At 44.7% G+C, this 27,927-nt stretch overlaps 2 protein-coding genes across 6 annotated transcripts; one reads left to right on the top strand and one right to left on the bottom strand.

Moving 5' to 3' along the window:
- Positions 1-146: 146 nt before the first annotated feature.
- On the bottom strand, positions 147-27,882 carry LOC135902800 (peptidyl-prolyl cis-trans isomerase NIMA-interacting 4). Of its 5 annotated transcripts, none has more exons than XM_065433070.1 (4): positions 27,878-27,882; positions 8,841-8,990; positions 4,144-4,263; positions 147-392 (listed from the first exon to the last, which is right to left on the bottom strand). In XM_065433070.1, exons 2-4 carry the CDS (start codon positions 8,964-8,966, stop codon positions 234-236), a joined length of 405 nt encoding a protein of 134 aa, XP_065289142.1. In that variant the 5' UTR covers positions 8,967-8,990; positions 27,878-27,882; the 3' UTR covers positions 147-233. The 5 variants fall into 5 exon arrangements, with proteins under 5 accessions (XP_065289142.1, XP_065289139.1, XP_065289140.1 ...); XM_065433067.1 differs by lacking the exon at positions 27,878-27,882 and adding an exon at positions 9,545-9,679; XM_065433068.2 differs by lacking the exon at positions 27,878-27,882 and adding an exon at positions 9,423-9,441.
- SelT (selenoprotein T) lies at positions 9,557-25,625 on the top strand. The gene is given in 5 exon segments (XM_065433071.2): positions 9,557-9,765; positions 13,948-14,185; positions 18,894-18,981; positions 23,444-23,599; positions 25,125-25,625. Coding segments are annotated over 4 exon segments (615 nt in total). The 5' UTR covers positions 9,557-9,595; the 3' UTR covers positions 23,563-23,599; positions 25,125-25,625.
- Positions 27,883-27,927: the final 45 nt, after the last annotated feature.

Raw genomic sequence — 27,927 nt, 5'->3', positions numbered from 1 at the left:
TCCTTACAGCACAGTGTCTTGTGTTGTCTTGTTCTGCGTTCCACGTTAGCACTGTTGGCTCCCAAACAGTGTTGCCACTTTTGAGCGCAGGAACAAGCTCAAATAGCAGCTACCGGCAAAAACCAAGAAGCATGTGCAACAGGAAGTCTGCAAAGTGACACCTGTTTATTTATTATATATGAAGGGCCAACATGGACAGCGCAGTGAGATCAGCACATACTGTGTGTATGAGTCTACTTCTTTCCCTCGACCATAATGATGTGGTAGCCAAACTTGGTCTTTATGGGCGGGTCTGTGTAGACAGGATTGCCCAGGCTACTTACAGGCAGCGCAAAGGCCGCATCCTGGAAGGGGCCAACCATCGATCCACGTGTCATCCAGCCCAAGTCGCCCTGCATGCACAAAGCGGGAACATATTGCGACCCACTAAATGCAGACAAACACTTTTTGAACAACATACCCGACCATTGCTCTCTCTGGGAGATACTGGAGTACCCACTCTTTTCAAAGTGAATCTTTGGCTCTTTCGGCTGTCTTCGTGATTGGTAGTTGGCAATCGGACTTTCGCTACAGACAATAGTGCTGATGCAAAGGGCATGCACTCTCGCAAGTTGCATTTGTCAGGCATCGGGGCCATACACTGTCTATTGTAGCTCTCTGAGATGCACGTGCTGTCGCATGAGAACTTTTTGGCATCTGAAGTTTACGTGCAATGGTGGAACACTCGAGGCCAGCTCTCCTCTTCTCCCGTTGCCCTCACCCCCGGTGGCAGCAGCAGGAGAGGAAGATGGCATTTGCCTTCGACACTGATGCTCGTGCCGCTGGAGACAACCCTCATATGATTAATTGGCTTACACGTTTAGCCACCTATACTGCCACTACAGATGTGTTGGTTAATGGCTCTGTTCTATGCGAAACTATGTGAACAAACAACAAATGCTAACATACTACCCTCATGTAACGACTCGCATCAAGACCCTTAAAGGGACCCTGAACCACTATTTATTGAAGTGGAGAAAGACATGTGAAGTGAAAATAGGCTATTTCAGAAATACTTTTCTGCAAGAAGTACCTCAATGCATTCAGCAGAAGCAGAGTTATTGGCAATCAAACACAGCCTCCATGGTGCTTCCACTCCTTCAATGCCTTGTACTGCGGAGGCTATGGCAGAGCGGGGTGTGTGACCACAACACTCTGCCTTCTAAATGTCACTGTGGCGCGCAGTTCAATTTTGGTTCTGGATGTCAGTGACAATGGCACTTCCGATTTTGGCGCCTCCGACGCGCCAAATGTAATCCAAACGCAATTCTCCTCAGCGGGCCGGAGTATGCTCAGCCAGTGGACTCATCACAGCACCCCACAGCGGCCACAGTATCTCTGCTATGTGGCAGAGTGCAGCTGCATGCAATAGTAGTGCGTACGCACAGCGTTTGCATTGTGCACGACACGACTTGAGTGCGTGCCTGCCCTCATAGGCAACAGTCTGACCCATGCTACAAGGTGCGGACTGGCCTTGTCCTTTACCAGCTTGACTGACAGATAGTAGCCATATCCAACTTGTACATTCTTGAAGCGCTATCAGTCTGCCAAGGCATCTACCCGGAGTGACCAAGAGTAAGCGAACGCTGGGAAGCGTGAGTATGGTCTGACCTTAAGTTTCATGTGGATCGAGCATAGTTGGGCGTTCAAAACTAGTTGAAATTGGAGAGACCCGATGGCTACGACACCAATAAGCAAGGTGGCTGAAGTTTATTTGCTACGTGGGCTGCTGTGGCTGAGCATGAGCAGACGATAGTCAGCTTCTTCCAGAAGTGCATGATTATGATTGAAATTTGAAAGAACATTTTCGCCTACTTCAGCTTATTTATTGAACTTCATCAAAATAGCAACCGCATATGGGAATCGAATACATGACGAAATAAAGCATCAAGAAGAGAGCGAAAAGCAGGCTTGTGTTGAAATGAGAGCGTTTGAGAGAAAGGTAACTTCGTGCTCCACTTGCAAGCTCCAAGTACCGCGCACGACCGCAAAACTTGGTTGAGATATTCACAGCAGCATATGCCATCCGCGGACTATGTTTTTCTCCAAATGCGAGAGGTGGTTCAGGGTCCCTTTAAGGTATAATAAATAAATAAAATATTCTCACTGCAACAAACATGTGCCTTCCAAGCACGCCATTTCTTTATAAAAGTGAATACAGCCTTCTAGAAGCGTTAGGCTAATCGCTAACGCTGGCAGTCATCGTCTGTGGTTTCTGCAGTTCTTTTTTCTTAAGCAACACCAGGGATGAAATTCCGTGAAGTGTGATGGCCCATAGATGTCAGCCTTTGGGCACATGCATATGGTTTTCCAGGAAACGAGGAAGCAGCATTTCTTAATAGATCCCACACATCTTATCACTGGTCCTTTGCCACCTTCTTGGGTGCCTTTGTGAGACACCACCATTGATGGGTTACCACAACACGGAAAGAAAAACACTGAATGGAGCGATAGGCAAGTCACTGGTACCAGTGCTGCCCCAGTTGACAGGAGCTGACAAATTGAGGAGGAATAGGGAAAGTAAACACAGCACCTATTGTATCTCCGTTCAAATGAGGTCTTTTTTCAAAAACTTGCTCAGGAATATAGTATTGCTTCAAAAACATCCCAGCGGATTGCTCAGTTTTAAGAAAAGGTCACTCAGGTCTGAATGTGGCATGATTGAGAGTGTGCTGAAGCAACACCGGTTGCTGCACTGTCGGGCTCTGGGCTAGTTTTGACCACCGCGGTTTCCTTGACACACACTCAGTGACCGGTCCACGAACATTCCTCAATTCTGTCCCCGATGAAACACAGCCAGCTTGGCTGGGAATCAAACCTGTGACCTTGTACTCAACACACTGAGCCACACAGCAATGGAATTTGGATACGACTTGGCTGGCTGCAGTGTGCTGCTTTTTGACTTGATGTGTGGCACCCAGCCACAGTGAACAGACCGATTTCATTTGCAAGGCTCACCACACCGAGCCACCATTGCTGCAAAGGGAGCCAGTAGCCATAATCTGGCTTACTGACCCGGGTGGCAGGGAGAGTCAAAGGTTTTTGACACAACACCACCACTGGCTTCATGTTTAGTGCAAAAAGATGGAGAAACCAGGTTGTGACACATGCACTACATTTAACTGAAAGTTTTGTCTAGAAAGTACAGAACACATTCGGGAGATTACCGAAGCGTCTTCCAGATTTTAAAATATGGGCACTATGCGTGTTAGTTTTAATGTGCTAATCGCAACATTAAGATAGGACTTCGCACATCGGTTAAAGCCATGTTAAAGCCATAAATAAAGAACACACTCATAGACTGCCAGTAAAGCCAGCCTCGCACACAAACTTCCACAGAAAGTTTATCATTTTGAGGGATAGCGGTTCCCCTGAGGAGATGTAAAAAAGAAGTTGCAGTTCCACCCAAAAGGCAAAGCATCAATTGTGATAGCAAATTAGTGGACAGCTATATGAAGTAAGGATAGTAGTTTTATCAGCCATATAAACTTGTAAACAGAGCCATACTAACTAAATTAACAAGCACGGTGTCACACGCGCACAAGCAAACATGAACACATCTCACTCGATGACCACGGAAACTCATTGTCAAAATGCTGCAGCGAGGAAATGCAGCAGCAGTAGCGAGCGAAGTGACCTTCCTGCAGCCGCTCGCATCAATGCAAACTGAGTCGCAAAAACACAATGCAGCGCGGACTCTGTACTTCTGCAGATATCTTTCAAGACACAGCAGCCCAGCCGGGTAGCCCAGAGTAGAACACACCCCCACTTCCTACCCTCTCCTCAAAGCCTTACGCGAGATGGAAGGCGGCATACTTCCTCCCCGCTTTATTCCGCTGCATGTGTGAGACTGAACTGCGATCGCAGGCTCACCCTCGCACATTTTCACTTGTGCATACAGCATACGGTGTGCGGCGGTGATTTTATCACCCTTGGGCTTTATACAGAACCTCACAACGACGCCAACGGCACAAATGCACCTGGAGTGTCAATGCAATTGCTATCCCAATAAAAGATATGGCAACTAATCCACAATTTCATGGCATATGGCATTGAGAATGCTAGGATAAAAGACACTACTGCCGACGAGGCAGGGATGCTTACCCCCTGGCGAGCTTTGTCCTCACTGTAGGTGGCGGCCACCTCATTGAATTTCATGCCTCCCTTGATCTTCTCGAGTGCCTCCAGGGCCTTAGACTGCTTCTCACACAGGATGTGCCGAACCTACACAGTGTGCACACACGACAGAATGGTTACACACAGTCGAGGATTCAAGACTGCCTTAGGAATGGTAGAGCAGCACAAAGGACATGGACAAGCTGAAGACAGAAGACACACGGGCACTGTGCATCTTGTAAGGGTTTACCTGTATGGAAACACATGTGAGACAGAGCCTTTGTGCATCTCACGTCTTCCTTTGGTCCTCATCTTTGTGCTGCTTTACACCATTCCCAATGTCAAACCAACTAGCCCAAGCTTCCATCCTATTCAAGACTGCTGTTAGCTTGAAAGAACACTGCAGAGAGAAAGGAGTGTCGAGGAAATGCAGAGAAATTGGCCTGAGGTTATAGTCTCTAGCCTGCTACACTTCTCAGAAGGGAGAGGAAGAGGAGAAAAAGAAGGGTGATGAGAATAGGTACAGTAGAACGCAATTGGAACATATAGGTTTGTGTCCAAAGGGTATACTCAGTCTCAAATCTAGGCCTGCGTTAATTGAAAATTCTGAGGGTGCCCTGATGGCTTGCTTCATTATATATTTAGTGTGAAACGCATGTTCGATTTTCGCTTAATGTATGCTTACTTCTTCCCAAAGGAACAGTTCAAAGTGTTTATGAAAGATTTATCTAATATAATCATGCATTACACTGATTCACGCACCCGCAGCGTGGACAAGTGGCTTGTTCCTTGTTCCCTCACGACCTATTTTTCGCAGTCTCTTAGATTCACACTGCCGTCCCTACTTAATAAATATGGAGAGAAAGACGCCAACTTTTCTACGTTTACAAAAAAAGAAATGCGTGAATTTTTTCTAACTCTTGTCTAATGTCTTTTATACTGCCCAAACATGATCAAGTATGTTTCATTACTCTTTGTAACACGTTTATTTTCGTCATTTTATGATGTGTGTTCACCTGAACATTGAATATTTAAACTATAATGTACAACTGTTCTGGAGTGTACTTATATATTGACTTTATTTGTTCTATTGTTCCGTTGTTGTATTTGCACAACCTTTTTAAAATTTTTTTTAAACTGCATTTTTTACTTGATTACTGCAAATTTGCTTTTTAACATATGAATCATAATACCGCTGTCATGTACATGGGCCTTTAGGTATTTTCAAGTAGTGTTATTGCCGCTTTTCGCCTAAGGGACCCCCAACTATCGTTGGAAATAAAGATTTGATTTATTTATTTATTTATTTATTGATGTATTTTGTCTGGCCATGGGCACAATAATGTTTTCACTCAACAGAAACATTGAAGGAGTACTGACACACAGTTGCAAAGCTCTAGGAGCTCCAGCGTAAGCTTCACGCATGTGAATGGACGACACTCGGCAGGTACGAAGGTTGAGAAACACTTGTATTTTAATCTAACGCTAAAACTAAAGCTGGTCTCGAAATGGAATACATGGCATCATTGACATTGTCATGACATTATGATGAAGAGGTAAAATTTGCTGAAATCACATGACGACAAGGCTAGGTAGGATCACTGCTCATGAAAGAGCAAACGACAGTGCTGCTTGTGTTTCCTCCGGCTGCGCTTATGTGTGGCACCCACAGCAATTGCAGGAACAAAGCGATCCGGTGCATCGCCAATTGGCATCCTCGACAAATCACATTGGTGTGCACTGGGGCGATGATGATTAAATAAAATGGAGCACTAGGGTGTTCCAGTGCACACCGGTGCGATTTGTTGAGTATTTCAGATATCATGACTCATCCACCTACTGGATACCAGAACCAAGACTGGTTTGAAAAAAAAAAAAAAAAAAGTGAATTATTTATGCTGCCCCGACGTATTCCCATACTTTGTCCAGAGTTTGCAGAGTTTCAACATTCAGGTAATGAAAGACAGACAAGTTAAAAAATGATGTGTCGGTAATTCTTTAAATAATCCCAGACAGCACATGACTGTTTGAAAAGCTCTATTTGCATCTATTCAGTGAGAAGTGGCAAATTATAGTGGCAAACATACATGGCATCACAGAGAGCTACAGCAAGATGAAAAGGAAAAACTGACATCCGCAGAAAAGCAGCACAAAGCAAAAAAAAAAAAGCCATGCCAGTTTTTCATAAAGCTTCGTCGCTGAAAAAGTAAATTTATCCTGGTCTGGGGACTCAACCAGGGAACAATGCCTTTCCATGGCAGTCTCTCTGCTATCTGAGCTAACTGGGAGGTTAGCTGCACAAACTGAAGCATGTAATGAGATTGCTAGCCTCAGATTGTTACAATTTTGTCTCGAAAGATGAAATTCCAGTCACAAACAAGCTTTTACAAGAGCATTGGCTTTGTAAACAACATAACATCACCAAAAAGAAGAGTGATGTCATAGAAAGACGTTGCCCTTACATATGAGCCTCGCACATTTTACATTCAGTCAAGCATTGTAACATACTGCTTCTGACACACTTGTCCAGAGCACATGATCAGTGCTAGCAAAAAAATCTATGCATGGCTGCAGCTTCTGCATTTTAGAGGCAATGCTTGTGCGCAAGTGCACCACGTGGATGTACAACCTCCATCAAAAGAAACAATGCCAATAGGAATATGAGTCTGTTTAGTCCTGGTTGTGTCATTCTGGCTTACTAAAATCCAGGTGCAAGTCAAGTCCAGGAGCAAGGACAAGGTTTCGACTCCCACTCCAAGGCTTTTGAGTAATGCAGATGCAACAGGAGACGAAACAGACATTCCGGAGTCATCTGTGATTAGGTACATAGTGTCTCCAATTCAGAGAATGCACAAGCTACACAGATCCAACCACCAAACCTCTAAAGGATGTTCCACATCCGCCGCCAAGGTTTGTGAGTGGTGGCGCTGGCTAACACTCCCGAGGTTAGTTCTAGTAGAACACACAAATACCCAAGAAAGTGGATAGGGAAACCGCGCCGCAGTAGCTCAATTGGTTAGAGCATCGCACGCATAATGCAAAGACGTGGGATCATTCCCCATCTGCAGCAAGCTGTTTTTTTTCATCCACTTTCATTGCCATTAATTTATCATTTCTTTAATTCAATTAGCAAGCACAAGTAATTTTCCCCTATGTTTTCCTTGGTGTCTTTGTTGGCTTCGCGTGATATCAAACCAAGAGCAGTGATTTGGCACTGCTCTCCTTCACACTACATGTCTGCTCTAGACTGATGGTTCTCAAACATGAGGCCACTGCAGACTCCTTGATGCGAATACAGACAGGTAATAAAGAAATGCCCTCGAGCACATTTTTTTTTTCTAGGCAGGGCCATGCACGACTAACAAGTGACACATGCAACAACCTATTTATTATATGCTTGTATGTGCCCGACTATGATTATCTAGAAGCATTGAATGTTGCGCTAGTTGGTGCATCATGTTGCGTCATTGAGAAGAACAAGGGCAGAAAGAAATGATGTGGACAGGACAGAGCACCTGCTCTGTCCACATGGTTTACTTCCACCCTTATTCCGCTCAACGACACAAAGTGATTATCTATCTGCCACTCACAGTCCACATGGAGCCAGTGGTTTGCAATGGAACAAGGCTACCAACGTTCGTTGAGTGAAAGTGAAGCCAATTTCAATTAATTATTTTTATTTCGGCATCAACTGTGTTGAGGACTATGGACTAAAGGCCTTGCTCAAGCTTTACTGCCCACACCTCTGTATATACACATGGCAGTCAGCAACACTCGTCTATGATGAGGTTATTGATATTTTAAGTAATATGAATCACACAGAAAAACTTCGTAAAGAACTTAATGTGCAAAAGCGGGCATCTTTATCAAATACCATGCCTGTTTATGCCGGTGCAAAATGAGTCGTTATAAATCAATTCAGATAATCAAAGCTCACACAAGCAGGTTTCACCAAAAGCCTCGCCTGTGCCTTTTCGCCAGTGCCACTCCCACAGTCCCCCCCCTTCAAGCTTTTTTTTCAAAATCCCCAAGGACTACATGCAGGTTTCGAGAAACACTTGCACGATTGCAAGCGTTTCACGCACCGCGACTGACTCCGTCCCGCAGCTTCTGCGAAGGAGCCAATCGCGACTGCGAAATTCGATTTGATCGTGTTTGAATGCACGCCATGTAACACCCGTGTTAGACAAATGAGCTAGGTACTGTATTTGCTGGCAGCACTGGCAGCTCTGGTGCAGTCATTCACACTGCTGTATGCACCGCTCCCGTAACGTGCTGCAGATGAAACAATTTGCATATTATGTCAGAGACCACCAAGCTCACAGTTGCGCTGCTGCTTGGATCATGTGCACAAAGCAGTGTCTCCTGAACCTAGCAACTATAGGCTGAGAGACCACTTCATTTGCTCTGCAACAAACCGGTCGAACACCCTAGACAGCAGCGTGAACGCATTGCACTACACGCCTTGCTGACAGCATTAACAGAACTGGCTACAGAATAATGCGCAAGTCCGCCCAGTTCATTAGGCTCTCTTCCATTTCAGTAACAGTAACAAATTCATCTTCTACCGCGAGCGTGCTTCACGATTTTGATTCTGCCTCGTTTTCCGACGAGCCTGCAATTTAGCAGAGACCAGCTGCTCAGCGCCGCGCCGGTTGCATTGCACATGGTCTGAAGCACTCCACCTTAACGGCGGTTCCACCTTTAGCCTGCTTGCCGCCTTTCGAGTCCGAAGCTTCCGCTGCTTCTCCTGCGCCTTTGCCTTTCTTGGATCCTCCCTTGGAGTCGCCGCCTTTTCCCTTGGGAGGCATGCCCCGGCTCACGTCTGCACCGGCCTACGAGTGTATGGAAAGACGTTTCGGTTCAGTCCTACATCACTCCGTGTAATCGTGAAGCGGAACAGGTGCTTGCGTGCTTTACGTATCCTAAACCAGCAGCTACCAAGAACAACATCGAGCTGTGTTAAGGCTCCGCACACCTTGGAGCTACGTCAATGGAGCGAGATCAACGAATGCGAGCGAAGTCAATCAAAAGCCCTGCTACGCAAGTGTCTCAAGTTAAGAGTGAAACCTGCATTCAACGGTCTCTAGTACCGAATTAAATTCAACAAAGTCTTGACAGGGAATCCAGAACCTGCTTACAAGCGTTTGCAGGCTCTTAAATCCGGGCACGGATCGGCGAAGGGAACACGTGTTGTCGCTCACGTAAACAAACAACTAAATTATTAACTAAAGAACTGCAAAGCGCATAAATAATGCAAAACGTACAGGATATGGAATTATCTTTATGCGAGCTAAATTTTGGTATATTCAACGGTTACAAATTTTTGAGAGGATAATACGATACTAATGCTTTGCGACGGGCGAGTGAAGCTGTTGTGAAGCCTTACCGATTCGCGCCAAGCTAATCCAATCCAGAATCGGTTCGTCAGCGGTCGGAGATGGCCGATAATTCTAAGCTATTCTACGGCGGCGTGTTTTTACTGTTTCTCGCGTATAGCCTCCAGGATTTTTTCTTCAGTGGGGAACAGAACGCAACACAGATGAAGGAAATTCCGAAGACCAGCTTCAAGACTGACTTCGCGAACCCCAAGCTAAAATTCCTCTACTGGTGAGTAGGTTCCGGTGCGAGTGCATGGCCCCGGCCTCCGGCACCAATCTACACACGGAAAATATCTGCGTGCTGCGCACGTCCTACGAGCACATTTGGCCCTGAGCGGCCTTTGACCTTCTTTCCATTTGCTTGATTTCGCGTTATCCTCATCTGCCGTGTGCTATCGGTCTATCGCCCACGGCGATGTGGGGCCTTGCGGCACGTTCGACGCCGGTTAAACTGAGATCGCGCAGCGCAAATTCCTTGATTATATGCGTTGGTCTCACTGCACGTTTACATTTAAGTTCTGACATTTCTTTAGCACGCGGCTACTTCATATGAGTGATTTCTATTTCATAAATTTCTTTTTCCTTTTTTTTCCCCTTAAAATCTGGTGGGCATGCCTTGAGAGCATCGACCCTTTCTTGTTTGGTTTCGGTCTTGTGATTGGCGTTCTGGGTGATCCGTTGATACCGTGCGTGCTCGCTTCCGATCGCGTGGTATGGGCGCTGTATTGTTCGTTTCATTAGTTGGAGGCCTGTCACAGGCAGGCGCGTGACGTCTTGCGAAGCCTGTACGTGTAGTGCAGGTTAAGAGAGGGAGAGAGAGATGCGGCGAACAAGCGGATTTCGTCATGTTAAAGCCTCCCGCCGACTCGTCCATGCCAGGCTAAATGCGCTGCTGCTTGTTCGATCCCCGTGGCAAAGCAGCCTTGGACCTGTTCTGTCGTTATGTAAAAGGAAAACTCTGGGGAATGCTTTGGCGAAATAGTTTTCCTCTGCTGCGAAATAGTTTAGGCGTCCTCTCTGAGCGGGACAACGACTGTGCCCGCACCCTGGGCCCGTAGGGAGCCTATCCCTACCTGCCCACAGCAACCACTGCCACCTTTGAACTGTTCAGCGGTGTTGGAACTGCTTTGGTCGTGCTTGCGATTTTTTTATATATTTTTTTTTAACCGTCGGCAATGCGTACTTCGTTAGTATACTCCTTAGCACCGCATGGAAGACCTCTACTTTTATTTTAGTTTCACTTTATTTGCATTTAACATGTTCTTTGACTACAGTTACGGTTAAACACATGTTGGTGTGGCCATAGAGCATTGCTGAGTTTTCTACTTAAAGAAGTCTTCCCTTCCACCACTGGCTGTGCAATTGAGCAACCAACTTTACAATTGGTGCTTCATGCTTTGATAACGACTGAATTTTTAGATTGAAAGAAAAAAATATTTGATTGCAGTTCTTGGTCCAAACTTGAGTCTCGATTATTGCAGTGCCATGTCCGTTGCGAAGGGACCTATCGCTGTGCAGGAAAACACTGTTGGAGACTTCACAAAGGGTTTGCGACAGGGGAGATCACGGTTGCATAGTGCGCCATCTCGTGGGTTTTGTAAAATGGCCATAGTCTGTTGGCAGTGTCAAAGTACTTGTACTCTTTACACCAATTCCTTTTTTTCTGTTAACAGGACACCTGCCTAGGTGATTGACCCTGTAGCCCTTAGAACCACACAACCCTACCAAAGCAGGCTTGCTTTGGTAGGGTTATGTTCACCGTGACAACATGGGATGGCTACGAGCCCAAAAAATAGATCCATTGTGGTATCTTTTAACACAAGGGTCCCTTCCTACAGATACATGTACCACTGGTGCACAATCTCAGTGCCATTCTGGCACGTTTGCGTTAAGCACAGCAGAGGAAGGCCAGTGCACAGCAAATGCATGCAATGACCACAAATGCATTGAGCCTTGAGCTAGAAGCAGCCAATGCTGTATCAAATTTTGCTGCTCAGCAAAGCTTTGTTGCACGCTAGAACTAGCAGCAGCTGCATTTCAATGTGGGTGAAATGCCAAAAAACCCTTGTGTTCTTAGGTTTATGTGAACGTTGGAAGAACCCCAGGTGGTTGAACTTCATTCAGAGTCTCCATTGCTCTCTGCCTTATAATCAGATTGTGGTTTTGGCACGTAAAACCCCAGACATTAAAGTTAATTTTCTAAAAGCTTTTATATGAAAATAACGTAACGAACTTATCCAGCCATGCTGTGGCTCCTGAATTAAAGGGTTAAACAGAGCCCTGGCTCATTCGGATCATTTCGTATATAGCACTGCAGCTTTGGCTTGTTCCCGAATTGAAAGTTCCCACCTGGAAGCAGAAAACAGACAGCTTGTGCCGCGTTTATATAGCAGGCCACATCTGGCAAGTCATAATTGGAGCAGAGCGTGCACTTCATGAGCCCATGTACAGACAGCTGTCTTCACTGCAGGTCCCACCTGTGAACAGCTTAATGCCTTTGCATCTATGTTTCATTCTAAATTATAGCAAAGCGAGTGGGACATGAATATCCTGCTGCTTGTGTGACCATTGTGGCATGTTTTGGAAAGAAAGAAAAAAAATGGGCAGAAAGCCATGGTTTGTGTTTCTTGCTTGCCTGTCTGTAAAAAGGCACGACAATAGACTAGTTGGTAATCCATAATAGAAGCGACTACAGCGCAGAAACAGACAATAGACAAATAATAGGTGCAGACACAAGCACTGCTTTAACTTCTCTAGCAGAACCGAGGTTATAGATTTATCCAATGTTCCTCCAAATATATTACCCTATAAGGCTTGTCACATTTGTGTCTTGGAAGAAAAAGCACATCCAAAGTGAGTTTGTCTGTTTTGCCAAATGCCTGAGCCAGTCTGGTCAAATATTTGTATGTGTCCCTTTTATTAGTCCCTTTTTCTCGCTGCACTGTAGTCACTTTCATTATGTCCGTCTGTGGCTGAAAAGTGGTCAGTGCAGTAGTAGACTGGCTATCGCAGTGTCACTGATGTGGAGAAAAGCGTTCTACATGTGACTGGTGGTTCAACACAGTCATAGTCACTACATGCTAACAGCATCTGGAGCTGTGAAATAACTTGGATGAAGTCTGCCGTTTGGAATTAAGTAGGGCAGTTCGAACAGTGAAATTTCTTAGTTGAAGATAATACAAATAATCAAGAAAGATGTCTTTCAAGTATCAAACTGAATAGTGCATATTTTCTTATTTCTTAACAAAGTGAAATACGAGAGCTGCACAGAGTAGGACTGGCAAAAAGAAAAAAAGCATAGTTATGTTGTTTCATACATGTAATGCTGTTCATAACTGGAATTTCAGTCAACTAAGGACCTCCCAAGTGAGAAACAAATGACAGCTGATTGTACCTGGCACACCATGACAGTGACAGTTATGTCACCAGATGTTGAAAAAGCAAACTGTGATGTACTACTACGCAGCAGAGACATTAAAGGGCCCCTCACAATGCCCTACTTGAAATTTTGGTTATACACTAAATGTTGTAAGGTGCCATCTACGAAGCATTTTTTTTTCAGCTAAATTGGTTCATTACTAGAGAAGATAAAAGAAATTCAAATGTCATATCGATGTGCTGCCAGGAGGGGATATTCACTGCCAACATAGACACTCTCCCTTTGTGTAAACTAGCATCTGCAAGCAACATCACTTTCCTGCTTTCTCCCATACTGGAGCCATGAGATGGCCTCACATCTGTGTCAAGAGCTCTGCCTCCCTTTTGTCTTCTCTTTTGTTTTTGCTGTGCAGCGCACTTCCAGTGGTATTTGTGGGCATTTTGCTGCATTGGATGATTTACCAAAGTCACATGTCATAATCAGTGATATTTCAGGTGATGCGTCTTGCATAGAGGCTCTTACGCGAGTGACCTTGGTTCTCTGGCAGGAATCGGGGCTCCCTTGAAAGAAACAGCGCAGGGCTTTCGTTTGAAATTTCAAGTGTTCTTGCTTCACGCAGCGGTTTGATACTTTGCAGACATGATCATTAGTGTTTAACCCATTCGCTGCATTTGTCCGTTTGCAGTGTGCGAACCTCGCGAGGGGCTCACTCAGCTGACAGTGGCTTAGGGGCTCATAAGAGTGACAGCATACTAGTTGTTTAGTATAGGGGAATATTAGTGAAAAATGGCAGAAGATTAGGTGGTGGGGTAATGATAGGGAAATCTGCAGGCATAGAGTGGATTTGGCTCCCATAAAATGGTGGAAATGTGGGATTGTTGATACTGAAGCAAAGTACATTTGTTCAAAGTGGCAGCAAGCTTGACTGTCAGGCCCAGTGTTGTGACACGTCCTTTCTTTGAGCATGGGTGGAAGAGCCCAAAACATACGTTGCACTTCATAATACTCTCTGTCCGTCCTGTCAACTTGCAGTTACTCGTGAGGCTACCGGCGGGCCTTTGAGCAATATGCGGGGCTGCTGATGGAGAAGTACCCGTCGCTGCTGGTGGAGGGGGATGCATACCCTCCGCCACCGCCCCGCATGCAGCTGGCCCATGCCCTGTCGCTGCTCAAGCTGGCCCTCATTATGCTGGTGCTGCTTGGCATCAACCCCTTTCCCTTTATGGGTGCCCAGACACCTGCCTTCTTCACCTGGATGGTCAGCAACAAGGTGAGGTTCCTCCACAAGCGACCCTCAGTCACCTTTCAAGGTGCACCTTAAGTCTGAGCTGCACTCGTCCTACCAGTTTGTACCAATATCACAAAGTACAAGCCCTACTTGTCCGCACCACAGTTTCAATTGCTTTAATTGCCATGAATGAATCACCTGCAACTGCTCATCCCACCACCTACTGCCGAGATTGGGCGTTCGTGCGTGTTATTTTACAGTTTACATTTGTTGAGCTGTCATGCACTGAACCTTAAAATAATGTTTTCTATTGAATATTTTCATTCAGTGCAAGGAATAAATCACACATTTAGTATTTTTTCAATGAGCACGCTATGTGCAAAACTTTGGGAAAGTAAAATAAATGTGGGATATTTTGTGTGTTTCTTCGGACAAGATTTTAGGAGTTCAAAATTAAACAAAGCTCATTCTTACTGATTTGGTTATAAATCAGTATTACATACTATTTAAGGCATCATAGCAGGGCTGATTTCTCATACAGAGAAAGGGAGAAGGTTCTACACTGGGGTACAAACGCACGTGCAGACACCGACACATGTAGGCACTCTCGTTCGTGTTTCATGCTCGCTAGGAATGCGTAGCTTTCAGTGCATTTAACCGTTCAAAATGTCTTTGTTGTGCGAGCAATAGTTTGAAGCATTTAGCATCCCTTTTGGTGACTTGACACATGTTCATCACAGAGGCAAGCCTTAACAGTGATGACTGGGAAAGGAAGGAAGAAATGTTCAGGAGGAAGGATTAGCTTTGCTTGTGAGAGGACATTGCAGTTGCTTCTTAGTGGTCGTTCTTTAGATTCTTGGTTCTGCAGTTAGAATGTTTCCGCAGTGGAAAGACATTGTCAGAGCAACTTCCAATTGGACTGTTAACGTCATTTGATAAAGTGCTTGCATTAATAATAGCCCTTTGCAGTGTTAATCTTGTGTTTAGAAACATGGCTATGCCTGTCTTGCCTGCTGTGGTGGTGGTGCCATGGTGGTGTAGTGGTATTGGTGTCGCGCTGCTAAGCCCAAAGGCGCGGCATCAAATCCCAGCTACCGCAGCCACATTTCAATGGGAGCAAAATCCAAAAACGCCCATGCGTTGGGTGCACATGTAAGAACCCCAGTTAGTCAAAATGAATCGCAAGTCCCTCGCTATGGTGTGCCTCATAATCAAATCGTGTTAATTGCCAAGAGAAATGTTTGTAGCTGTAGCAAAAGGCAACAATGTAAGAAGTAAAAAAAAATTCCAGTAGGAAAAGAAATCTGTGAATACGAACACGTCTTGTTGGGAATAAACGAAACTAAAAATTGCAAAATATATGGGAACAATTAAATGAGAATGTATCTTTTGCGTCATCATCTTGTTTTTTTAACATTTTCATTTCATTAGGACATAAATTGGAAGCATAGTGGCAGAACAAAAATAGTATGAGAAAGAGACCATCGGGCTTGCACTTGAGGCCTGTCAGTATTTCTTATTCCTGTGCAGAGCTATACGACAGCTGGGTGCGCATTTGTAAGAATTGCTCTGTGAACACAAATTCGATATTGTCTTTCATATTGGAGCAGAGAGCACACATAACAGTCATTTGGGAACACTGTATCAAGTCCAGTACCTAATTTTCTTTTAACGATCAGGATCGTTTATGTGGCTCAGAAATTAAAGTATCCAGTTCCTTTTTATTTTTCTGCTTTCAAAAAAAGTGCCAAGCTGTCAACCTCGCTGCACACACAGTGGCTTGTTTTAAAGGAGTAATGACACATATTTTTTTTACCGTGTTATTTTCTTGTGGTAAATGAATGTTCAAGCTTCCCGAGTGTTACAAAAAATATAGGGTGGCCAAAATAATTCTCTATACAATGTTTGTTTTTACGAACCAGTTTTGATTTTGGTACCCAGGAGGTTGATGCATCATGACGTCATTATACAATGGCTTACTCCGTTCTTGCAGTTGCTGCGCACACGAGCACGCTCAGCTGGAACATGCGCAACACTCTTGTTTACGTTCTATAAGCAACATGATAATGGCCTTATTGCTACATGACGTATGGAAATTTTGGTGTGTCGCGACGTCACAACAATGTCGATGACGCTAGGTTTAACATTCGAAACAAACTTCGCCATCAGATTATGCTATCTTACCAGTGTTTTCCACCTTTCAAATTTTCCGATTCTCATAAAAAGAACTACATAATTAAGACCACCATTTCTTGTTAACTTTTTCCTGTTAGCCAACAGATGCATTGCAAACTTCTTGGTCTCAGCTCTCGAAGCAAAGTTCGGCCACTTAGCTAGGCATAAAGTCAGCAGCCTTGGGCAACATGTTGGCTGCAGTTCGCACAGCTGACACCTGTCCCCCCCCTCGACGCGTCACACTTTCCACGGCACAGCTGTTGCAGCTCTGCGAGTTGCACTCGCGAGGTTACATTTTGTCTGGCTAGCTCCATGGTGCTTCCTGTGATAAGTGTTGGCATTGTACATTCTGCGCAGGCTTAGCTAGAACTACCGTATGTATTAGCCTACTACTAGCGCACAAAAATACACAAGGACAGTACAAAAGACGCAGAGCGCTCACTTTCAACACTGGTTTATTTTCACAGTCCTCACATATATGTACAGTAGACAGAGTAGCAGCTTGTACGTGCACACTCACTTGTTCAACTCGAGAAAGAAGGCTCATGAACAAGCAAGAATAAAGTGTGTCAGAAAGAGAAAAAAAGCACGTCAAACACAGGTTTAAAAAGTGTCAAAAGTATGACAATTTCTGTTGACACTGCCATCCTCGCTGAGCCACTCTGCATGTGGTTAAGACGAAGCGACTTTCTTGAAGAGCAGACCATTAATTAACACACGAGTTCCCCCAGACTAGCGATATCTGTCTCTTCTATGATGGCTCACACCCACAGTTCCTGCAGCCTCTATAGTACTGTCCTTCTGTTTTTTGTACACTATTAGACTAATATGACGTACTAACAAGCCCAAAACTGATATTCTTTCTAGAAGTACCACTTAGCTTTTGGCAGTTTTATTCAAGCTATTCTTGATGTGAAAAAAAAAAACATGGTAGACGACCGTAATCTTTGACTTGGGTATCTCTTAGTGGCACTCGCACCTCAGCATTAGTGTTCCTTAGGTTAACTTTAAGCGAATGCAACACTTGAACCGAACTCAGGGGCAACTGTTTTCCGTGGAGTAGCCGGTTAAATGTCATGCTACATTCTTGTGTGTGATGTCATTAGTAATGTCATTACTTCTGCTTTCTACTTCCGGGTTTCCAGGAATATTGCCAAATTCGTGCTCACGTGGCAAGTCTCTAAAGTCTACGACTCTGTGCTTTGGTGTGTGGTAATCAGTGTTTTTGCATTCCAACGCCTGATACGCGGTCCTTAGCTTTTTAAATTTTTTTGTCCTTCCACAGAATGTGGAAATTGAATACTCTTGAAAAATGCTTGTTCTCGCCTTCAAATTTAGTATTTAAAATTAAATATTAAGGAAAATTATTAATGAAGTTATTTAGTAAAAACTGATTAGGTTAATTAGATGAGAACACTGCAGCATGACTGATTTGAATTTGAAGGCGAGAACAAGCGTTTTTCAAGAGTATTCAATTTCCACATTCTGTGGAAGGACAAAGAAATTTAAGAAGCTAAGGACCACATATCAGGCGTGCTGCACCCGATGCCCATTCCAGTGGGGCTGAAATGCAAGAAATGCTAGTGTACTTAGATTTCGATGCACATTAAAGAACCCCAGGTGGTCAAAATCAGTCCAGAGCCCTACAGTGCAACGTGCCTTATAACACAAGTGTTGCCCTGGAAGGTTGAAGCCTGAGAATCTATTCATTCATCAATCAATCAACTGGTGCCTAGTAGAGGGTTTTTGCTAAATACATGTGATTTCATTACTCCCAAGTCATATGGGCCTTTTTCTTTTCTTCCTTATAATGCAAAAGAAATAGTTGAAGTTACTGTACTCATTCAAGTATAATAAGGCGAACCTCTTGCCCAGAATCCTTAGTCTCAATGTCACCCCTCACCTCGTATGCGAGACTGATAGATTGAGTCACTATTTCAATATGGTGAAAGCAGCACCGCATTTCTGGCAATGCAGACGTTAGACAGCAGCACAAACTCTAGTGTTGGCAGGTGAGGCAGTACCATATTTTTGTGTGTGTGACCCACACCGAGAGTTCAAAAAAGTTTTATGCGAATTTCGTCTTGAGGTGTGACTTCATAACAGCACATAATTTTCTTTATGGTGTGGCTTCCTGGCAGTACAACGGAAGATGCCGTAAAGCCGCACCATGAAGCAAAACTTGCACTGCCGTGAAGTCACAATTCAGTGCGATATTCACAAATAATCCACTTATAATTTTCCTGTTTTTCCGAGGGCTTCCAATTAGTCGGTATTTCGGACAAGTCGTACTGAGTCTTAATAATCTGTCGGCTGCTCTGTATTGCTTCATATTAGTATGCACACATAAGTTACCTTTTATTGGATCCCTTTCTTTACAATCGAATAAATACGGTATGTTGGACTGAATATAAATTATATGCTTTGCTCAAGAGTGAATAATCTAATAGCTCTCTTCGCATGTTGTGTGTTGTGTTTTTCCATTCATTGAGTTCTTGATCTGTCTTCAGGTTTCAGTGTCAATACGAGCTCATAAAGTTATATATATATATACTTGATTTTCTTCTCTTTGCAGCTGTATTCCTGTCTCATGTTGTTCTTTGTCTGTGGAGCCATTGAGAGCAAGCTGGTCTCTACCGGGGCATTCGAGATTTACTTCAATGGTACGTAACACCTAAAACGTGTGGCTAATGCAGAGGCAATGTTCTCAAGCAATTAATTTGGGAGATACAATCACTTTTTCAAGAATTTGCTTGACTCAGTACCGCACACATCTGCATATACAGACAGCGTAGCTTTCCTAGGATTGCACCACTCTTTCTATCTTCGCACAGTAGCAGGAATGCTGTCACCCGTGTACGGTAGACTCCAGTTATTTCGACTCCAGTTGGTTCGATCTTTTGATAACTACTTTCTCGTCTTAAGGTCCTGGCCTGAGCCCACACCTTTCTATGGGATCACGCTTTCTTTATGTCGATCCTGAAGTTAGCCTTAACGCATAGCTCAGACTTCTCTGCTCGTCACACTGGCACCCAACTCTGGTATGGTGAGTGACCACAGTGGTGAAGCCAACAGGGGCGGCATCCATCTCAGTGGTGCTCTGGGTACAGGGAATGCGTCAAACACCTGTCACCTCCCTTCAAAGCTGCCTATTTTTGGCTTGCTTGAGGAAGATCCTACAGTAGTTCCCAATGAAATATTATGGCATTTACCCGCTTCTAATGTACACTCTTCTTTTTTCCTTCAAATAAAATCTATCTGAAAATTGCTTGGGCTGTCCACTATGATACGAAACTAGAGACTGGCAAAACCAAAACTGCATTCGCAACAGCCTACCATCAGAGCTAGCCTAGCCAACGTCATCGCCATTTTCATCACAAGGTGGCAGCCGCAAATAGCAACAGGGCAAGTTCGCATAGTAGTGCGACTGTGATGACACCCCACTTTCAGTCTGGTTGTGAAAGCGCATTCATATGATCAGTTAGGGTTGAGGCCAGATTTTAAGTTCCCAATCTATAACGAAGAAATTTCCATTCCCCGTCAGGTACCCATAGGGTTCAATGTTGTCATCAACCCAAATTAAGGAAACTAACTTGACCAAACTCGATTTAACGCCGTTATTTGTGAAATAAATGAGTAAAAAAAGTGGTGATTTCTTTCTAATATTGACACAGACGGGCTTTTCTTCAAGCGTGCGCTCTAAAGCTATTGCGTTGAACCATCTAGGTGCCCTAGCCAGGGCCGTGGCTTTATTTTTACGAGGCTGCACACCGCACCCATGCACGGAACAGCAGACTCAACAACGCCTCGGTAGGAGCGGCGGTGATTGCTCTCGTTATTTTATAGTTTTTGCGACAGATGGCTGGGTTAGCGACAAATACAATGCCGCGGTAGCTTTTGCATGTGGCAACATTACAGTTTTAGATTTGAAAGGAGCAAAAAAAAAAAGTCCTTTCTCGATTTTAAGAAATTCCAAATTTAACAAAATAATTTGAGCCAGGTCATCACTTTCTTAAATCAAGTTTCAACTGTATTTTACGTGTTAAGCCAGGAGTAACAAGTCAGCAACGTTCTTGACATTCCGGAGAATCGCACGTGTCGCAAGACAAGGTAGCCAAGTCTAGGCATAGGTGACCCCCTTTGTTTGCGATTCTTCTAGAGGCATTTCATAAATGTGGAATATCAAATGCATTATTGACCATAAGGATGATGTGATGTAGCTCCTCATAGACAGCGTTGAAGTGATCACTATGGATATTAAGTAAATAAAGTTCCAATCTCTCAAGAAGTTCACTGATTCGGTGCTTACCATTCTTTCTCTTAAACATTTTTTTTTTGTTGCATGTTTGATTTATGCTGTGTTTAGGTGCTCTAGTGTCATCTTTGTTATTTTGCTACTTTGAAACCATAAAAAGTGATTACATGTTAGAATCGGGGCAAGTTTTGCGATGTCAATCATAAGAGGGTTCGCTTTTCTTCTGCGTCTTGACCTTCTAGATAATTCGGCCAGTTTCGTTGGTACCGTCAGGGTTGAACTAATGGAAGTCAGCTATATGTAGATCTCACTATCTGTTGCGGCAAACAGCTGTTTCGTTTCGACTCGATGCAAAGCTGTCGAGGATGAAAAGCACCGGCCACATCTCGATGGATGGACAATCTGTTGCCGACCAGCTTACTGGTGAAAAAAATCACCGGAATCTGCATGCAGTAGTGAAAAGCATGTCTTAGATGAAGGCATGCACACCGCATACATGCTGCGAAAGAAGTCGCGAGACCTTTGCACCTTTGAAAGCCAATCAGTCACGAGATGAGGAGAATTGTAGCTTCCACACTGCTCTTGTGCAAAATACAAACAGGATTTGCTAATTCATTCAATAAGTAAAAGCATGTTGACATCGTAATCATTCGTTCATTGTTTTGTTATTACTCTTGATAATTCAACATTCAGTTGATTCGGACTTTTTTCTTGTCTCGTGAAATTTGAATTAACAAGGTTTTTCTGTGTGCCATTTAAATGGCCAATTTGATCATCTATCGGCAACCAGAGTTGACCAGGCAGACAGGTAGCTCTTGTACAACTTCCAAGTTGATTTTCGCTTACATCTTACAAACTGATCTCACGAGCACAAATTAAATGTGCTCAGGCCGGCCACTGTTGGCCCGCAAGTCGCACAGTGACGAGTTTTGTGAGCCACTCCTGCATCGGGTTCTCATTGCTCACAGAGTACGGAAGTGCAGTGCAGTAGGTTCATTCAATCCAAAATACACTAGAACCTCGTCGATACGTTCTCTTTCTGTACATTTTCCTGCCACCAGCGTTCACAATTGAGAACGCATAGAATGACCCAGTAGAGATATGCTCATTTTTTACCAGTTCATTCGTTCCCAGAAAACACTATTTTTCGGCACCAATGTTCAGTACATCGCCAGACTGCGATCGTGTGATACATTTTCAGGCCTCTAGATCGCATGTTAACTAGAAAATTCACGAGTTGTAAGCGAACAGTGCATAGCTGTCTGCCGCGGCAGCTTCACCACAATGCTGGCCCGCCCGTCTCGCATCAAAACACCGGCACGCACTCAGTTTCTCATTTCAGTACCAGCTAATCTTCTCCGGAGTCGTCGCACGCACATTCACAGCTATCACCGCCAATCTTATTGCGATAAGCATCTTCGCCTATCTGCTCACAGCGCATGGTGCCATCGGAAGTGTAGCGTACGCTTTTAATAGGCAATAACCGAAACACGCCGCCATTCCCTGCTGCAAACAAGGCACGAGGCATGTATGATCGAGAACCTGTCTTACATGAAAACGAAGACTCACAGTTTCTTACTCCGGTACCAGCAAATCTCTGCCGGGTCGTTGCACACCGCATTCACAGCTATCGCTGCCAAATGTACCTATCTGTTTCATTGCACATGGTGGGTAGTGCCATTGGTAGCGTTCCGCACGCTTTTAGCAAGCGATAATCCAAATGCGCAGTTGTTCCCTGCTGCAGGCAACGTGATGTGGGCATCATGTGTTGCTTTCCTGTCGCCCTCTTAAAACAGCGATAGGAAAACAACAAAATGTGCCTCGGACGGCCGGAGCACCACCAGCTCAATGAGTGTCGGAGTCTCATGCGGCAACGATCCACGCGACGGTTCACATTACATGAATGTCAACAATAGCTGAGTGTGTCAAATTTTTTAGCTAATTCGGATCGTATGTTTTCCCGGTTAGTTCATTTCTCTCGCAGTTTTTTCAGAAACGTATGAACGAGGTTCTACTGGATAACGCAAAATTTTGTTTTTAAATCAACAAATTGTGGAAGTGAATAAGGAAAATCGAGGTGGGGTCGAACTCATTCTGACCGCTCCTGGAATCCTAGATACCCTTCGCTGAATCCAAATTGAGTCTCTGTTTCACATGCTAAGCTAGCAGCAACAAAGCCAGATTGTGCATTTCAGAACACGAGACAGGTGCCAACACATGCAGCTTTGTCTCTGGCGTGTCTCCTTTTCTAGCGCGGTCGAGCCCATACGCAGCCGGCACACTCAGTTTTTGAGGCAATCTGCCATGTGTGCAAAGAGTGGGTGTGCTGGGATGGCATGGTATTATGTATGTGTGCTGTCTTCCTGCGCATTCAGTACTGGAGGTTGCATAATTTCAAGTTTCAGAGATGCATCGAAGCAGAAGGCAGACGATGCACTGCAGGCGACACAATCAGCCACGGGAGCGGAGTGAACGCGAAATCTTTGCTGGCTTCGCTTCGTACTGCTGATGTGAAGATATCGTTGACAGGGCATGAAACCATATCTTTCGTTGCCTACTCTCAGATTCAACAAAAAAAAAAGTTTTTTTTTCTGATTCAAGTTTGCCTTATTCGATTACCCAATAATTCAGGAAATTTTGGGGCCCCTTCCAGGTAAAAATTTATCGGTGTCTGTTCTTATTTGCGTAAAGGATGTAATTTCAATATAATGACATTTTGATATGGCGAATCAAATTGCCCATTTTACTCACTTAGTCAAGGTTTAGCTTTAGTACTGTGTGTATTACAAAGGTGTTCCACTCTCAGCCTCCTTAGTGGGCGCTGGACTTCACACACAGCGCTTGACATGTGCTTCAATCTGTGCGTGCAGATGTGCGGGTGTGGTCCAAAATTGAGACTGGCCGCATTCCATCACCTCCCGAGCTGTTCCAAATCATCGACAACCAGGTGTTCCTCAAGTCCTCCACTCTGGGGCTCGGCGATAGCTAGCTGCCTGCCCTGGGTCTAATGCATCCCGTCAACAAAGGTTGGTCTGCCATGTGGGCTCCCATGTGATACAAGTAACACAGTGTAAAATCTTGTTAACACTTACCCATTTAAAGGGCAAGTCCGGCAGTTTTTTTACCATGGCAAGCTAATGGCATATTTAGGTTCCCGAGACCCCATTGCCATGCGTCTGATAGTAGACCTGCTCCACAAACTCTAAAATACTTTTAAATATGCAAAAAAAGTGCAAGAACGAAACCAAAACTTGACCTAGCAGCCTAGCCAACGTCTTCACGCGACGTCCCAAGGAGCACAGCGGCAGGGAAGGCATGGAAGGCAGTGTAGAGAAGATGCTCAGCTGATTCGTGACCATGCCGGACCACTGACACAGCGTCTTCAGGTGCCAATGTCAGCTGCACCAGCTCTTTGAATTTGTCAAACTTGTTTGACAAATTCAAACCAGCATTAGCACAACGTGGAAGGAGAAGAAAGCGTCATAGTGCTGTGGTTGTTCTTTTCTTCTTGTATGTTGATTTTGGTTGCGCTGTTTCAAGCCAGTCAACTTGTGCAGTATGTATAGTACAGGGCTATATCAATACTGGCATAACAACAGTCAGCCTCTCTTAAATATTCATTACCTTGTGTCTACACACGATTATCCACACAAGCTAATGAAAGTTTTAGAGAGGCTGGTTGTTGTTATCATTGCATGATTGATGTTACTCTCTGTTAGTTTAGTTTAAAGGGTAACTCTGGCATTTTTTTTTTTTTTTGCCATATTGGGATATTGTAACTTTCAAATGGCATTGACAGTCCTGTCACCCGTAGAATGGTTCAATTTGCTTAGAAATTCATCAGTAATTTTCAATAACTGATAAACGAGATCCCGAAACCAAAATGGGTGACTGCTTTGCGTGATATCACGACAAGTCGATGACGGCAGATCCTACGCTACCATAATGTAAACGAGCAGAACATGTGCTAAACACGCAGTAGATGTGGTGCTAACGCCAAAGAAGCGAAGCTGATGATGTCTCCTTATGACACAGGGAGCTTTTACAGATTCTCCCAACTAGACAATGAGGATTTCAGGGGCAGTAGCGGTGCAGTCTTTGACGTCACAAACACAGGGTGGCCAGTAAAAAGTCACGAGTTGGCAACGCAACTAATCTTTAAAATTCATTTTCAGGAAAACTAAATGATTTGCAGGCATAATGTTTGGCGCAGGTAATCTGAGTGTAAGAAAAAATGTATATTCAAAATTTTATTAAGATCAACAGACATCAAAAAATCCCTTGGTTTGCCCTTTAAATGTGCACATGTGCTTTGCGATGCCACAGTTCAAATTGATAGCTTAGTTTTATTCTAAGGGTACGATAGCGAGCATTATTCCTATGCTAGCTGAACTGCCATTCGTGCAGCTGCTGTAGACATTAGTATGCGTACTCACATGTGTAGTCTGCTTTACATCCCAACAAAAAAGAAATTTCTTTTTCTTTTGTGACTAAAAATGCTGTAGTTGTGATGCCAGCAACCGGTGCCTTGTCTACCAACCATGCACACAGATCAGAGGCTGGCTTTGCTGCTGAGCTGCAGCCGAGCCAGGTGCCACGCCGGAGTCTCCTGGTCCCCGACGCCCCCATGAAGCTGACCGCAGAAAGCAACCCCGTTGCCCGCGGCCAGCGGAAGCCCCTTCAGCGTTGAGCGACAGGGAGCGCTCTGGCCGACATTTGGCTCTGGCTCCCGCACGGCTGTCAAGCGGCTTAATTCCTGCTGCATCATCTGCTCCCATCCTTTCTGACAACATTCATTATTCTCTAGGACACACCACTATCCCTCCCCACCTCCGTTTTTTCTTTCATTTCTTTTTTTTTTTAATCTGGAGGGAGTAAATGTCTGTGTAGCTGTGTTCTTTTTTTTCCCCACTGTTGCAAGCCAATAGCTGTTTTTGTTTTTCTAATTTTTCTAATGCCATATTTCTTTCTCACTTTTCAATAGAAACTCATTGTTGCAGAGCGTATTTTTTGTCTTCTCACTTTTCAATAAAAGCTCATTGTTGCACAGTTCGTTTCTTGTGCCTGAATTTTGACAAGGTAATGCAGTAACACATTTGAGGATCAATTACGCAGTTGGACAGCAGTCTCTGCCCATTCCAGTGTCTCTTACATAGTTATGAGTACAGTTACATTTTACCAGAGGGCGTTTTTTTTTTTTTTTTTTCAGGCATAGCAACTCAGCAAGACGAGACGTCTTCCTTCACTAAAACCGCACACGGTGTGCACACTGCAAGGGCACACAAGAGCTTGCAGCATGCAAATATAAGATAAAACTATAATTTGCTTGCTACACACTCGCAGTGTGAATCGGAGCAAGCAAAATTGAAGGGCTGCTTTTGCTATAGCAAACCGCTTAGACATTTTCAACCTTGTAAGCTACATCGAACGACAGCAAGATGAACTATTTACACTGTCTCGATCGTGCCTATGCTTGAACATGAATTAGGAAGGAACAGCGCCAACTAAGACGATCACAAGTGGGGAGAACGACACAGGATGGCGCTTGTCGTGTGTCGTTCTCCCCACTTGTGATCGTCTTAGTTGGCGCTGTTCCTTCCTAATTCAAGTATGCACCATCTAGCCCAAATGAATGTTGTCCTGAACTATGCTTGAACAGCTGTGAAAAAATAGGTGCCACAAGGAGAAGCTGGGCCTTTGTAATTGCATTCAAGTCTGCGATTGCGCAAGGTCACCTTGAGTGCACACAATGTGATGGAAAACAACGCCTGTGGCGTTCCACAACAGCATTTAATGGCAGCACTATATATGCCGTTCAGTGCTGCTATGGTGAACCGGAATATATTATAGTGACATGACCGAAAGGGTGCACCTGGCTTTGCGGTGTCCCGTTACACTCTGGAAAGCTGCTGCCACTCCTTTTCACACTGCGGCGCGGATGGCTGGGCCTGTGCAGGCGCGAGTTTCACAGAATCGGTCATTCATTGCCCAATCACGAGTAATCACACGTGTAAGACGATTCTGTTTAGATGACGGCACTGATCACTTTGAAATGTGCAATTATTGTGTTCGGAAAGGCCCCGGAAACCGTGGGCCGCTGTGCCATGGCATAGGTAAAGTTGCAGTGGCGCCATCACGTGGCATCCATGCGAAAAGCCAAGTTTTGTGAAGAGCCAAGTTTTTTTCCCCACTCATTGTACCTGACAACCAAAGATGCTCTTCTCATATTGAATTTACTCTTTTCCATTTGGCTCCCTGTTGGATGAGCATTCCGACTCCCCCTCCCTTTCTTTCCGACTTAGTTCTGTTGCACCCTTCCCAAATATAATTCTCTATAACTTGCGGCTATTCCGAGTCTCAAAGGTGTGCTTCTGTAACCGCATACACCCCTATTTGTTCTCTATGTAACTGCTCCTCAACCTGTGCCCACTTTTTCTTTCTTCTGCCGCCCTGCATGTTTAGGTAGCCTATTGCATGGCGAGCTCTCTTTCTTGCTTTCCTCATTTTTGTTATTGACGGCGACGCTATATTAAGGTTCCCTTAGAGGACCTTCTTCATTACTACCTACTCTGGCCTCCTGAACGCCCTTGGGCCCCCTATAAAAGCAACAGTGCGACAAGCAAGTCGTCAGCCCAGTTCTCGTGCAAGCCTGTAATTGAAGTGAATCTCGTCTCGTTTAAAACCACTACACTTTCCCACTTCCCTGTATACTTTGACAACCTCAAAGCCTTTCTTTCGGCTCATTTTCCATATCGCCTCATTAGCAGCCACTACGGCTCTTTGTACGTGACTGTCACGTACAGGCACCGTGCACACCATGATCTGCACCCGAGGGGACAGTTCGCGCAAGTCGTCCACGCCCTTCGCCAAGCGCTAGACTAGTCCTATCCCTTTCCTGTTAAGGAGGTCATTTAGTCCACCTAGTACCATGACAAGGTTGCGCACGTGGGCATTTTCCGCGAGCTTTGCTTTTGCTCGCTCCATGACAGAACCCAGCGTCCGCCCCGGAATTGTGCCTACCGCCACTCTTTTATCGCCTTTCACCCTCTCCACGATTGCTTCTGAGCACCTACCCAGGTTTGAGTCGCCGGCGGTAATCACCATTTCACTCTCGTCTACCTCTCCCTGCTTCCCTATGTCCTTTTCCGCATTATTCGGATTCGACAAGGGGCACTGCTCCATGTGCTCCTGCTTTTTCCGCGTGGCGGCCTCGAGGTAGGTTGCCGCTCTTTCCTGCTAACCCCTCACCACGTTGCACGCTTTCCACGTGACACCTGTCTGACAGTAAGCACTATCACACCAACAAGCGTTTGCGACACGGTTCTAAACAATTTCAGACTACATCATTACATGC

The sequence above is a fragment of the Dermacentor albipictus genome, chromosome 1, assembly GCF_038994185.2.
Source record: "Dermacentor albipictus isolate Rhodes 1998 colony chromosome 1, USDA_Dalb.pri_finalv2, whole genome shotgun sequence".
Lineage (NCBI taxonomy): Eukaryota > Metazoa > Arthropoda > Arachnida > Ixodida > Ixodidae > Dermacentor > Dermacentor albipictus.
This window is presented reverse-complemented; position numbering and strand designations above follow the sequence as displayed.

What these genes read in the sequence shown, in the direction of transcription:
- LOC135902800 (XM_065433070.1), bottom strand. Translation starts at nt 8,966, where the DNA reads ATGCCTCCCAAGGGAAAAGGCGGCGACTCCAAGGGAGGATCCAAGAAA. An exon ending in AAGGTGGAACCGCCGTTAAG is followed by an intron (nt 4,264 to 8,840) that starts GTGGAGTGCTTC and finishes CACACTGTGTAG; the next exon opens with GTTCGGCACATCCTGTGTGA. An exon ending in AGGACAAAGCTCGCCAGGGG is followed by an intron (nt 393 to 4,143) that starts GTAAGCATCCCT and finishes TTGTGCATGCAG; the next exon opens with GGCGACTTGGGCTGGATGAC.